This window comes from Phalacrocorax aristotelis, chromosome 21, assembly GCF_949628215.1.
Source record: "Phalacrocorax aristotelis chromosome 21, bGulAri2.1, whole genome shotgun sequence".
Lineage (NCBI taxonomy): Eukaryota > Metazoa > Chordata > Aves > Suliformes > Phalacrocoracidae > Phalacrocorax > Phalacrocorax aristotelis.
This window is the reverse complement of record NC_134296.1, coordinates 7,287,104-7,300,963: the sequence shown is the minus strand read 5'-3', so window position 1 is coordinate 7,300,963 and position 13,860 is coordinate 7,287,104. Positions and strand designations below refer to the sequence as shown.

Genomic DNA, 13,860 nt, shown 5'->3' with positions numbered 1-13,860 from the left:
TCTAAACAACACAGTTTGCACGTAAGCTGAGAATAATACATATATATACATCAGAAATGCTGAGAAATTCACACCCTCCCAAATTCAGTGCAGTTATAGGGTCTGATGGTACAAAGGTGCTTGTGTTTTTTTCCTGGCTCATATGTCCCTCTGATTTCCTGTGGTGACAAGCAATATCAGAGGGTTTTGAGCTGAGGTAAAAAAACCCTGCCCTCAGAGGCGCGCATCTGCGGCACTGACAATATCCCCTCGTATCCGGGAAGTTTCCAGTTGCTGCCGTGTGTGTAGGTTCCTGTCAGCCGGAACACTGCTTGTAAAACACAGTAAGGAAAAAAACTGCTGTTCTGAAAGTAAATCCATGCCAAGGACTTTCAACACCTGTTTCTCGCAGCGCTCTGAACACGTGCTGTTCCTGACAAAGGGCATTTTGATAGCGGCGCTGTCATGTGCGAAGTGCTCGCGGTACTGCCGCCTTCCAGGGGACCTCTAACATCCCCGAGGGGCCACACTGCAGTTTGACCCGGGGGGGGGGACGTGCCTGCACGCAGCAACCCAGCCCCCGAAAGAACAAGATGGGAAAATCCATAACGGGGGGCGGCTTTGCAACTTGTCGTGATTAGGGCCATGTAGGTTAATCCACACTTTTGTTGGGGTGCTCTGTCTCTGCAGAGCAATTTGTAATAGAATCACAGCATCATTAAGGTTGGAAAAGACCTCTCGGATAATCAAGTCGAATCCCCGACCCAACACCCCCCCCAGGCCTCTTAAACCATGTCCCCACGTGCCACGTCTACACAGTTTTTCAACCCCCCCAGGGTTTTCAACTCCCCCACCTCTCTGGGCAGCCTGTGCCAGGGACTGACCACTCTGGCAGGGAAGGCGTTTTCTCTAATAACCCGTATAACTAATCTAAACCTCCCCTGACGCAGCTTGAGGCCGTTTCCTCCCGTCCTGTCCCTGGTGACCTGGGAGCAGAGACCAACCCCCCCCTCACTCCAGCCCCTCTCAGGCAGCTGCAGAGAGGGAGAAGGGCTCCCCTCAGCCCCCTCTTCTCCAGGCTAAACCCCCCCAGCTCCCCCAGCCGCCCCCCAGCACACTTGTGCTCCAGACCCTGCCCCAGCCCCGCTGCCCTTCTCTGGACACGCTCCAGCCCCTCCATGTCCCACTCTGGTGGTTTGCAGAAGCCAGCCCACCACAAACGACACCGCGGACCCTCGCTGCGGGGAGGGGGGACGGTCCCCCGCAGGCGCTCCCGCGCTGCCGATGCTCCCGCGGCCGCCTTGGGTTTGGCTTCGCCACGAGAAGCCTCTCCCCGTCCGAACGCTTTCCCCGGGACTCCCAGGCCCCGGAGCCGGGTGGGGCCATGAGACACCCCCCACCCCCCCGCCACCCCCCGGGGCGCTCCGCCGTTCGGAGGAGCGGCCCCGGCCCCGCACGGCGGCCCCCCCCCGCAGCCGGGCTCTGCCCCCGGTGCCGCCCCCCGCCCTCCCCGCCCGCCGTGGCTGCGCGGGCGGAGCACGCGTGGCGGGGCCGGCCATGGACCGCCACCTGCGCCGGCTGCGGCAGGAGCTGGTAAGGGGGCGCGGGGGGGGGGGACAGGGGACGGGACCCCCCGGGACCCCCGAGCCCCCCGGCTCGTCCCGCCGGCCGTGCTGCCCGGGCTCCTCCGCGGGGGGGAGGAGCCCCCTGCAAGGCGGGGGGGGGGGCTGCGAGGGACGGGGCAGGGCCGGACCCCCTCCCCGGCCGCCCGGGAGGGCCGGGGTCCCCCCGCCGCTGCTCCCCGGGTCGCGGCCGGGCGGACGCCGCCGGTGCGTCCGTCTGCGGCGGGGAGACACGGCGCATGGGGGCTCGGCCGTGGGGCAGGGGTGCCAGCGGAGATCCGAAATCAGAGAAACCTTTAGAAATCTCTGATAAGAATAAGTTTACGGGGAAAAAAAAAAAAAAAAAGATGCAAAGGGAGCGTGCGCTTGCCACCGCCAATCCCCTCTGAAAATACTTCTTCTTTAATAGGAAACCCTTTGTCATAAATCAACAGCGTTTTCTCCCTCCTCCCGCTCCGCTGGTAGCCTCCCTCGCTGAACTTGCTTGGGCTTGTCCGCAAGCCAGAAGGTATTGTTGGTGCACCGGGGCCGGGGGCGCCGGGGGAAGAGCTGATGCTTTCCAAAATCGGCTTCCAGTGCTCCGCACGTCTGGCCGGGAGCAGCGCGTTGGTCGGATAAAGAGATAATGGGGACGAAAGGGGAAGGCAAGTCAGCGCGATTGGGTGGGTGAAGTTTCCGAATGCAAAAAGCTTCCCGGTTCAGGACTTCATAGGATGTTGATTCCAGCTGGTATTTGTGCTAACGGGAGTTTTACAACCTGGGCTTAGGTACGGTACTGCCGTGCTGCCTGCATTGCAGGAGATGTTTCACATGGGAGCAACAGCATTTGAGTCGATAGGGATGGGCGAAGTTTGGGCTGTGCCCAGGGCAGGATCGGGGACTCGCTGCTGCGCTGGAGGTGGCCGAGCTCCGGCTCGGACGTGTCTTGTGAAACACGGGCTCGGGCAGCAGCGCAGTACTCTGGGTACATGTGGCTGCAAACGGTGACATTTAACCCGCCGGCGCTACCGGTGCTTCCCTGGCAAAGAGAGGACAAAGTAAAACAAAGGAAGATGAGAGTCGCGGGTGTTCTGTACGCTGGGCGTGATGAATGAAATGCAAACTGTAAACCAGGACACGTACGCTGTAACCTGGAAGATCTTTAAAATCTGAACAAGTTGGAAGGTGAGATGGGTAAAAAAAAAAAGTAACTTTGAAAAGAGAGTGCTTAGAATAAAGTTCCTAAATCTGTGATTTGTCTTCTAAACGGATCAGTTTCATTATGAGCAGTATTCTGTACAGAAGCCTAAACATCGCACCTTTACTTGTGAGCCTAAAACGTGCCTGTCTTGTAGCGCGCACACAACTTCTTCAGAATTTGGATGTATTCGAAAGGAAGGCAGGTCCCTCACATTGAATGTGAAAACAAAAAAATCCTTAGAAAATTGGGGTTTTTTTCGTGCCCTTGCTATAATGCAGTAATGGAGGGTTTTTTTAATTGTAAAAATGCAACAAGTTTAATTATATTAGTAAATCAAGACCTTCGCCTGGCAAAGAGTTATGTATCTGCTTGGTTTAAAGAACTGGGAAGGGTCAGTTGTAACCTTCAGCAGGACTGCTCGTGACTTGACCGAAAGTAGATCTTCCCACGTTTGGTTTTCACTAGTCACATTCTTTCCCTTCCCACCCCCCAGTTTTTGTTACTCAAAAACTTAATTCAACAGCAGATTCTCAGGGTATCGGAGTGCAGCCTTGGAGCTGTTGTGAGCGCAGCGTGCCAGGACAGCCCGCAGGGCGAGACAGCTGGAGGGACCCTCTGCCTTACAGCACGCCGTCGGAAACAGTTCCTTTCATCAGCAACTTAAGTGAGCTGCAGATCATATTTAGTGAAGGTAGGAGGACTGTATTAGTTAAAATAACTATAAATCATATCCTGAGCAATAACAGCTTTCAAAAATCAATACTGTCAAGATATCCTGGAAGTAATATAGATTAATGTTTCTTTAAAGACCAGCAGGCAGCGCGATAGCAGCTGGGACCATCTGCATTGCATGGTGAGTGGGAACCCAACCTCCTGACCCTGCTGCTTCACCGCTTTCTTCACCACTGGGCAGGTCCTGCCTCCAGACTTTAAACGCACCATAACCAAGAATCGTGCGGGAGGAATGGTGGGAAGGGCTTGGCCCAATCGAGGCAACGAGCCACCCCGTGTGCCGCCAAGCAGGAGTCTGGTTCCAGGGCATCGTTGCGAATTTCGAAACACAGTGGCGGGGGGGCCTGCGGAGCCGCAGAGGGGGGTCGTGGAGGGGTGCTTTGCGAAAACGCCCCATTTGAGGGCCCAGGCTTGCTGGGGCTGGTCCCTGTAACACGGGAAAGCTACAGGCCACTCGACCAGCAGAACTTCAGTTTTGTAAACTCCTGCTGGTTTTGAGGAGGGGATTTTCTCAAAAAAGAGCAGAGGTTGGCACAGCATCCAGTTCCCAAGGAAGGGTTATCTCCAAGTGCAACTCTATCCCCCACCAGCATGGGATCTGATTCCAGCTCTGATTTTATCTTTTCTCCTGCTTTGTGTATTAAAAACATGTTTAAATCATCGCGTGCTTCATTGGGGCTGCTGGTGTGCCCCGACATTTCAACACGCAGCCTAGGCATTGAGATCACGCCGTGCTTTGCCAGACAAGTCTCAGATGAGCGTGGGTCTGGGCATGCTTACACCACTCTTCGTGTTACCTCTGGAAAGGTCTGCCAGCTCTGCCATGGCTCCCGAGGATGAATCTGACCCGTTTCAATCAATGAGAGATCTATTCCAATCGCATGTTTTCCATTGTAAGCTGATAGTTTCTCGCACGTGTGGTGTCCCTTTGATTGGAATTCATTCAGAAGCTTCCACATGCAAGTGCTTCGCAGCCAGGAGAGCCTCAGCTGACGCAGCCATTCATCCCAACGGGGTGTGCGGCCGGGGGCAGCTCTGCCGTTGGCGCGGTTGCCAAAGCCGGGGTCCCCGTCCCGGTGCTGACGCCGGCCTGTGGAGCTGTTTCGGCCAAGCCGTGCCAGCTCTCTGCTCCTCGGTCTCTATGCAGAAAATACAGAAGGGCTTGTCCACCCCCTCTGGAAAGCCCCTGGAGATTTATGGACGCAGCGTGGTTTGCGAGAATACGCAGTGCTGGTTTGTAGGTCTGGCGTGGAATAAGTTGTGCTTTGCCACTCCTTCTGTCATCTGTCCTTCATATGGCAGTTGTGAAACACACCCCAGAGCTTGTGAATCTTCCATTAACGCAATTAATCCCGATATTAAAAGTGCTCTTGACTTTAACGGCTGGAGTCAGAGTCTGCACGCATCGTTCTGAGGCACAGAAATATTACGTCTGCTTTCCGCGTTACAGAACGTTATCTCATCTGAAAGATCAGATTTAACAAGAATTGTCTTGCTCAGGGATTAGCAGAGAGGAATTTCATTTCCGTGTCTCACGCCGCAGATGGCATTGCCTCCATCAACTTTCCGACACGGGGATTGTTTGCATTTATACATAGTAACATCAGCATATGTGCCATGGGCTGGGGGTTTCAAGGCTCTTCTACAGTAAGAATAAATCACTTATTATCTAGCCAGGGACTGGCGAGTTCATGGAGCAGGTTGATCTGGCACTTGGTGGCTGTAATGGGCGAGGGGTCACAGTCAAGTTAGCTGTAGTTGTAAGTTTCCTTGGCATGTTTTGGTCTTTCCTGAGGAATCCAGGATATTTCTGAGCTTTCTGTTGCTTTTTTCTAGGCAGAAAAGTATTAAAGTAGGTATTTCAAACAAACCCCACTGCTCTGACTTGAACTTCTGAATGTTCCCCCTGCACATTCATCATAAACGCATGCCATTATTGAGTTTGATGGAGTCTGACTCCCTCCTTGCGTTAATTTATGTCCTGGTAGACAGTGTTTCCTGCTATGAATATCTTGCAGGAATAGAACATTTGGTCTGAGCAAAAAATACAGCAATTATTTTTACTCTTTGTCTCACACTGGGTCCTATTCCGGTAACTGTGTCATGCTTGAAAAGGATGTATTTTCATTACTGCTATTTCCGACGGAGCAGCTCTTGTGATTTGCAGTAGAGTAAGGCATAAAAGACAGGCCTCGAGGGCTAACATCACTGCTCACAACTCCAGCAGGTGGAAACACACAGCTCCATCCGTGTCTCTGCCGACAAAATGGTCCCTTTGAGGGTGGCTTCACCCATGGCTGCTGGAGAGCGCGTCAGAAACTTGGGTGGTTATCGCAGAGCCTCGTTCTCCGGTGTTGCCTTAAGGGAAAGGGCAAAGGAGCAACTTGACAGCAATGTCCTGTCACACAGAGCCTGGGGAGAGGAGCAGCAGTCACAGGCTTTGCCCACTTCTTTACTTCCAGAGAAGACTCCTAAAGATGACGGTGGGATTTTTTAGACTCCCAGCTGCACATATTCAGGAATGCTACAGACCAGGTCCCCCGGCAAAGCAGACCACTGGGCTGAAAGCCGGCACTTTTAACCACCATCTTCAACAGTCAGTCTGGACATCGAGCCTCATGGTCTTTCTTATCCCTGGGCTGTGAGTAAAAGTCTGAAGGCTGGAGTTCTTTTTGGTCCATTTATTTCCTGGTTGTAGAGAATTGATTTTCTAATTTGCCTTTAAACGTGGCAAGCGTGACTGGGAAGCACAGAACAATATAATCACAATGGAAAGGAAGGCAATTGAGTAAGGAAGATTGTTAATTGAGTGATGTGAACCATGTCTTTCGTGGTTAACATCTGTTTAAGATGTATTTAAATTATTGGGGGGAAAAAAATCTTCGGTGTAGTTTCAGCATCATTCCTCTTCCAGATAAACTGTGAGCTCACAGTTAACATCCTAATTTACGCCTAAAATACTCTGGAAAGGCAAGAGGTGAAAGAGAGTCTTGCAATTCTTGTGATAAAATGGAAGGACAAAAAGACGGCTGCAGGCCCTTGGCATCCATCGAGGGAAGGAAAAGAAAGGTGCAACGTCAGGCTGGATAGCAGCCCTCTGCGAAGCGTGCAGCGCGCTCTGAAGGGTTATGCCCAGCCACAACTGCAGGCTGGTTGAAGATTAATCTAGTTAGTGACCCAAAGGAAAAGGCAGAAACAATACGATCAGCTCAGCGGTTCTAAAATAATTTTGGTCTCTATTATGTCATCCTCTTTAAATACCAATTGTTTGTTGCTGGTTCTGTTGCTACCAGCACTATTATTAAGAACTGGTATTTGCCATTTGTTCTTTCCTGTCCTCTTAGCAATAACTTCCTCTCTTTGCATTGCTTTTACCCAAGAGCTGGACATCTGTCTTCCTCCTCATAGGGACAAACATGTTCAGAGCTCTTCTTTGCAGTTCTCTGTGCTCAGCTGAAAGCCGTGGTGTGTTAGCTGGGTTTTTCCTTTTCTCCCGTCAGCATCACAAAGCTGCTACAGTCCTGGGCAGGCCAGATGTGCGGGTGGGCTGGGAATAGAGACAGCTGTGGCTTGGGGGCATTGGTGGGAACTGAATTCTGAGAACTCGGCAAATGTAGATGCTAACAGGAAAACATTAGTTCCCAAAGTAGGTTTAAAAAGTTACTTATTTACCTGGGAAGTGACAAGGGAGATCTCCCTTATTTGTACATCTCAGGTTTTGAATTTGATAATACGCCAGTCACTGATAGAGGATGTTCCTTGGGGCGAGTTGTCCGGCCGTGTTAATCAGTGCTGGAAGATCATTGATTTATAAACTGTATAAACCAACTGTGGTTGTAGTTCTGGGAATAAGTATTTTGAGGAAATCATTAAAAAGGCAAGGCTTAGAGCGATCGATGCCTTTGCCACTCAAAGCGGTAGATTTTCAATGTAAAGAAAACCATATTTGAACTCCGCCAGTTCTGCAAAATGCTCACTGCTGTGGGGTTTTTCCCCCCTCATGTTGAGTGGTCCTTGATGATCATTTGAAAGCCTTGAAAAGCTTTTGAATTCTGCCTTTCAGTGTTCAGGGTGACGGTGGTTTATGCAAGCTTTGCTTTGGAGAGGATTTAGCCAGAGCTGCCTTGTTCGTGCCTTCACAGGAGGATTGATCTGGAGGTAATACCTTACTGCTGGAGAGAGAAATAACATCACACGCTGAATCCCAGCCATCGAAGCGGAATATGCACGTCACGACCGCGCTCAGCCCTGTGCATACTTGTCTGCCTATAAAAGGCATCTGTGTTGGCTTGTTCAGAATTAGACTGTAACTTTTTCATGCCAATTTTTGGGGACTGCAAAAGTTTCAAGAATAGTAATGAAATGCAATTTGAGGCATCTGATTTTTTAACTATTTTATATAGAGATAAATTTGAACATCTGCAAGTTGTCATGGTTCTAATTTGGCTGTTCTTGGAAGCAGAGGTGCCAGACAACCGCTTGTATGGAAGCAGAAAGTATCTCAAATTAGACAGCCAGAGTCCCTTGAAACGGTGATGTACGTGTGCGTCTTGAGCAGAGACCAGCAGGTACAAGAAGGGAGGATGCTGATGAGCCAGATCTGTGCTGGACCCAAAGTTTTGTAGCGAACACCATTGCCCCCGCACTCTGCTCTGCAGCACCGCCGAGCGCAGGGCTGCTCCAACACAGGTTTGGGACTTACAGCGCACAAATGCACAAGCCGGAGCATCTCCTGATGTCCCGCGGTGGCCGGCTTACGTAATGCCACTTGCATAACCCCAGCGAGTACGGTCAGGGTCTCTCTCCACGCCAGATTAAGGCTCTCTGGGGCTTTGTGTCACATTCACGCTCTGTTTGAAATTGCACTTTAGTTCATCACAAATTCCCGTTCCTTCTACGCGAAGCGGGTGAGCGCAGAGCCAGCGAGGCTACCAGGGTTGTCCCTTCAGCCTTGCGTTCCCGTCACGCTGCAGTCAGAGCATCCGTTTGACTTCCAGCCCAAACTGCTGCATTATTCACAGAAACCTTTTCTCCTCCAGCAGCCCGGACAGTTCAGTCTTGACCCTTTGCCAGGGCGGTGGTCTCTCTTCTGCAGGAGATTGTGCCTTTTCCGGAGAGTCTCAGAGAGGCCAGTCTGAACTTGGGAGAACTGAGATCTTCTTTGGCAAGAGGAGAGAGAAGCTGTTAGACACTGGGGAAGAAACTGAGGAACTTTTCTTTTTCCTCTCCAGAGTGAGTCCTCTTAATTACCGCAGGGTAATTACTAGTGGATGGAATCCAAGCCCCTGCAGACTGTTTGGTCACCAGTCAGTGACTTCACTTTGGGCTGGGTTTCACTCGCTCTTCAGTGCTGTAAAAGACTGAACAGATACCCTGAAGAGCAAAAGATAAAGGGGTTGTTTGCTGGGTTTTTTAACTTGCACAACCCAAAGTTTTAGCAGTGTTTGCAAGCAGAGTTTAAAACCCTCAGGATCTTTAAAACTCCCTTGCTGATGGTGGGATTTATGTTGCCAGAGGGACACTGAGGCCGAGTCCAGAGGGCAGGATTTGTCCTACCCCAAAGCAAGTCGCTGAAACAGGATGGGTGAGTCATGTCCCAAAAGTGCCCGTTTCTCCCCCTGGGCAGCGCTGGGCATCGGCGGAGAGCGTCCAAACCTCGTAGTCGCTTATGGGAAAGCGCTTCCACAGATGAAAACATCTCCACTCCTCCTCCAGTGGCTCGGGCTCCCCAGGCTGGGCTGGCGCCAGGTTTGGCAGAACCAGCTCATTTGTTCAGAGGGAAAAGTGCTGGAGCCTGAGCTTTCAGGGCTCAGGTCCTTTCTCGTCTGGGGGGGAGATTGGATCTGCCTGTGAGAAACCGCCCCACCGATGATAAATGCTGCCTATGAAATGTTAATGCTTAATAGAGCCTTGCTGGATGAGGCGTGCATGGTAACGACACCTCCCATCCCGGGGGAGTTAATGGAGGCGGCGTCCGCCGAGGGTTTGCTCAGCCCGGTCGTTGCCGCAGGACCCCCGTCACTCACCACGGCGCGATTACGGCGCTGCGCCGGCCTGGGGATTTGGTGGGGAGCGGCCAATGAGCGGCCAAGCTGGCTCCAAATCCAGCTTTTTGCAAAGCCCCAGATAAAACAGACTTCCATTAATAAGGCGAGAAGGGTTAGGACGAGAAGCATTACAGCAAGTCTGGAGAGGTAAGGTGATAGTTTTGTCTGGGGCTTGTAGAGCATATGGCCCCAGCCTTTGTACGGGAAACGCAAGAGCTCGGTTAGTCTCCAAGTGGGGCATTATTTGCGTGTCTGCAGAAGGAGAGGTTTATTCGCTGATGTTAAAAAATGAGCTAGCAGGAGACACTTGATAATCAGGAAGCTAAACACAGATTTTCTATATCTTCATAGCTTGTGCACTCTTTCCGGGTGATAAATAAGTTTCTTGGGAGTGAAGCTCTGAAAAATCATCATAACCCGCCGGCTAGTTTTAGGTTCTGGGTTTTGAAATGGAGACTCGTGGTCAGAAACCGTCGAGGAGCTTTCCACTTTTGGAGCTAGGTTGTTACGGAGGATCCAATTTTCTGATGACTGCTCTTTCTCACTGGCCAAATCTAGGTACAGAAATGGAAATAGAGCAAGTAATCGAACTAATTTAGTTAAAATGAAGGAGATGTAGAAAAGTAAAGCTTGATAATGTAAAGCTGAACCTAAGATGCATCTGTTCTTCTTCGCCCTAAGCTTGAGATCTATCGCTGTACAGAAATTGTGAGGAGCCTTTTACACTGTTTATGGCCGCGTAGGCTGAAGCTTCTCCTAGACAGGGGTAATCTCTTCTGCAAACCACCTTACATCAGTGTGACACGTCTTCACCTCCAGCCCTGCCGTCCCCTGCTGTTCCTCCCTCTCCTTCCCCTTCCCTCCCGCCCCCGCTAAAAAAAAAAAAAAGTGGCAGCTGTTGGAAAGTAGAGCCCGTTTGTTTTATGGTGCCGCTTTGGGAATACGATCCAGGTCCTACATGAGAGAGAGAAAGCAACCGAGCGAAAGAGAAGAGGGGGGAGTTTGGAAGCTCTGGAAAATAACTTGCTTATTTTAAGTCTAGTACAGAAAGTTAAATCTTTATAGCAAGGTTCAGGGATAAAGCAGAAGTGCTACTAAAGGACCTGTCTTGGGAATAAAGAGATTGCGAGTTTAACTAATTAGATTTTGTTGGTTGTTTTGTACAAAATTTCAAGTGCTTTGAAATGCCTTTGATTGTCCTCTAGCGAGAGGTGCCTGTGACCAGGGTATTAAGATCTGAAGACGTTTATATAGTAACACTGTGATTCTTATTGGGGTTTATTTTAATTAATTTAGCACTTTAGGTAAAGAAACAAGGTACTCTGTGGAAGGCACTTTGTTATTCTGACTGCTGATTTTCGTCAGTTACAGGGCACAAAGGACACAAAAGGAGAAGAATATGCTAAAACTGGTGGCAGCCAAACCCATTCATAGTTCTGCGCCTTGGGTTTCTGCCAGGCAATTAATGGAAACACAAACTATTTATTTTTGTTGTCAGGTCAAAAAAAATCCACTGCTCCTGTCAGCTCCTCTTATTCCTAGAGGGAAACTCCTAGAAAAATATAAGAAAAATCCAATTGCTGTTCCATAAATGGATGTAGTACAGGTAGGATGCATCTAAAACGTACTCAGTAGGAAGGGGCGATGTTTCAGAAAGCTGCTCAGCCCAGCTCCCACCCTTTGGTCTAAGTTTTCCTGCTCTCCTGGAGACACTGACTCGATGTCTGCTTCCTTCCCCCCGCAGCTGTCCATGAAGGAGGTCGGAGACGGGCTGCACGAGCAGATGAACTGCATGATGGGGGCACTGCAGGAGCTGAAACTCCTCCAGGTGCAGACAGCGTTGGAGCAGCTGGACATCTCGGGGAGCCGAGGCGCCGGTCCCGGCGCCGAGCAGCACCAGTGCCGCCGAAGCAGCAGAGACGTGCCCGGGGCCTGGCGGGACGAGCGGCTGCGGGGGGAGGCGGTGGGGGAGCACAGCCCTGCGTCCCTCGCGTGTGCCGTGCCACGGCCGGTGGGTCTGCCCCGTCCCGCTGCGCTCCCGGAGGGCAGCCACCTTCGAGACACCCCCTCCTCCTTCAGGAGCCTCTGTGGTGAGGGTGTTTATCACCCAAAAGGACCTTCCTCCATGTCGATCGGAGCAGAGCACGTCCGCCCAAAGACCTTCGAGCCCAGTACCCAGGGCACAGCGGGGGGGTGGCCGGCGTGCCGGGAGTGCCCGGGGTGTGACGATGGCCATGACTGGACATCGTCCCTGATGTCCCAGAGCAGGAATCGGCAGCCGCTGGTCCTGGGGGACAACATCTTTGCAGACTTGGTTGGGAACTGGTTGGACCTGCCAGAGCTGGATAAGAAGGGGGAGAAGAGCGAGGTGTCCCTGTCCGTGAGCAGATCCCAGGAGCTCTGCAGGAAGTTCTCCCTCACAGCCAACATCTTCAAGAAGTTCCTGAGGAGCGTTCGGCCAGACCGAGACAGGCTTCTCAAGGAGAAACCTTGCTGGCTTCCGCCTGAAGACAAACGGCCTGAGATTTCCAAGAGGCCCAAAAAGATGAACAAACTCAAGGGGACATTTTACTTCCCACTTCATGGGAACATCCAGAACCATCACAGCAAAGGGGAGAGGTGCCTGAAGGCAGAAAGCAACAGCGAGAAACCCAAAATCGGCACCAAGAAAGTCCACGATACCATAGACTACACCCAGTCTGGGTTTGACATCAATACAGCTGTTTGGGTGTGAGTTTGTCAGCATCCTCTGCTCTGCCAACCATTGGTTTCACACCAGAGAGGAGCTGGAGGCCGTACGTGTCTTTTCAGGGGACCCTTGCACTCTCAGCACGGACCGGGATGAGAGGGGAGTCCTCTGCAAAACAGGCTGGGGGCTTCGGCCACCTGCGAGTGGCGTTTTCTGAGCTACAGCTTGAGGGGCAGTCGGAGCAGCAGCCAGCGCAGCCCCATGCGGGGAGGCTTTTGGGGACTGATAGTTGCAAAAATAATCTGAATCTTTAGCAGCTTTATGGCGAGCGGTGCCACAGCCGACCAGCTCCTGCAGCCTGCCTTCCCATAGCCACCTCGGGCCCGTGCCATCATCTCCAGTTAAAATAGCTGCAGCACAAAATCCACTGTGTGCATGTGTGTGTATGAGTGTGCAAATATATATAGGGTTTTTTTTTTAAAAAAATTCTATTCCTGCTTGTGTGCACTTAAAACTGGGTTATAAACCAGGCAATTCAAGTGTTGTACCTGAAGCACTTGTTATTTAAATTGGAAGAAATAAGTTTGAATTTATAAGACTTGAACAGTCACTAAGCAGGGGTGTTGAAGCCCAGCTTTGCTGCATTTCAGCTGTGGGGTTTTCCCCCTAAACTGCATCTCCCAGCATCTCTCATTCCCCTGCCAGTTAAACCAGTAGGACGCACGGCTCCTTCCATGGAAGTTTGTGACCCTCGAGCTCTCAGCGGGTGTTGCTTCTCCCCCCGTGCCCTTCTCCCCACAGGTTGCACCAGATACAACATTGCAAAAGTTTATTGCTGAGGTTGCACCAAGATAATTGCAACAGATGTTTATTTTTGTTGTTTCCTATTGCTGTTGTGTACAAACCTTGTCTTGACGGAACCAAGTTCTTCTGTGTCCAGCTCTCCAAGAGTTACCAATAAAGTGGCATCAGTCTCCAGCGTGCCGTGGGGCCGTCTCCATCCTGGGGCGACCCTCAGTCCCGCTTTTCTCCTGCACGGAAGCTTCTGGGTTTTCAGAGTCACGAAAACCCGGCCGAGCTGGCACGAGAGGCTCGGCTGGCGGGGGTCGGAGCTGGGAGCGCGTGTGGGTTGTGTCAGCCTGTTCCCAGCTGGGACCGAGGAGTTTGGGGAGCGGCCAGGAGAGTTTCCATTCGAGGAGAGGTTATAAATCATCGTAGGGAGAAGAACTGCAGCCAGAGGTCCCAGTGCCGCTCGGGAGGCATGTCCCACCGCAGCCCATGGACACTCCCGGAGCCTGCGGGTAACGCTTCGGCACCCACCTTCCTCCCCCAGCACAGGGAAAGGCAGAGAGAAATGTTTGGGGGAGAAACTGCTGCCGAGGGAAAGGCCTGGGAGCCGAGCGGTCCCCGACCTGGGGAGGGGGACAGGGCCAGACCACCCCGGGGCCGCACGGGTCCTGCCACGGCTCCCCTCCTCGCTGCCTCCAGGAGTTAGACCTGGCGGAGGCGAGTCCCCAGCAGCTCCGTGAGCCCCAGCGTGAAGAGTGTGCAGAGCCCATCGACCAGCTGCGGCGGAGGGCGACCCTCCCCACGGGGCTGCCCCCGTTCCCA

At 52.0% G+C, this 13,860-nt stretch overlaps 1 protein-coding gene across 5 annotated transcripts; it reads left to right on the top strand.

The window, feature by feature from the left end:
* The first annotated feature begins 995 nt into the window (after positions 1-995).
* INKA2 (inka box actin regulator 2) lies at positions 996-13,227 on the top strand. 5 transcript variants are annotated; one of them, XR_012663998.1, is made up of 4 exons: positions 996-1,572; positions 2,011-3,472; positions 3,590-3,634; positions 4,321-4,407. XR_012663998.1 is itself a non-coding variant. In XM_075115859.1 (2 exons), the coding sequence occupies exons 1-2, from the start codon at positions 1,264-1,266 to the stop codon at positions 12,292-12,294; spliced, it is 1,299 nt and encodes a 432-aa protein (XP_074971960.1). In that variant the 5' UTR covers positions 1,053-1,263; the 3' UTR covers positions 12,295-13,227. The 5 variants fall into 5 exon arrangements, 2 of the variants coding, with proteins under 2 accessions (XP_074971960.1, XP_074971961.1); XR_012663997.1 differs by lacking the exon at positions 4,321-4,407 and having other exon boundaries at positions 1,038-1,572; positions 2,011-2,109; positions 3,305-3,472; positions 3,590-4,174; XR_012663996.1 differs by lacking the exon at positions 4,321-4,407 and having other exon boundaries at positions 999-1,572; positions 3,590-4,174.
* The last annotated feature ends 633 nt before the right edge of the window (positions 13,228-13,860 follow it).

What these genes read in the sequence shown, in the direction of transcription:
- INKA2 (XM_075115859.1), top strand. Translation starts at nt 1,264, where the DNA reads ATGCTCCCGCGGCCGCCTTGGGTTTGGCTTCGCCACGAGAAGCCTCTC. An exon ending in GCCGGCTGCGGCAGGAGCTG is followed by an intron (nt 1,573 to 11,304) that starts GTAAGGGGGCGC and finishes TTCCCCCCGCAG; the next exon opens with CTGTCCATGAAGGAGGTCGG.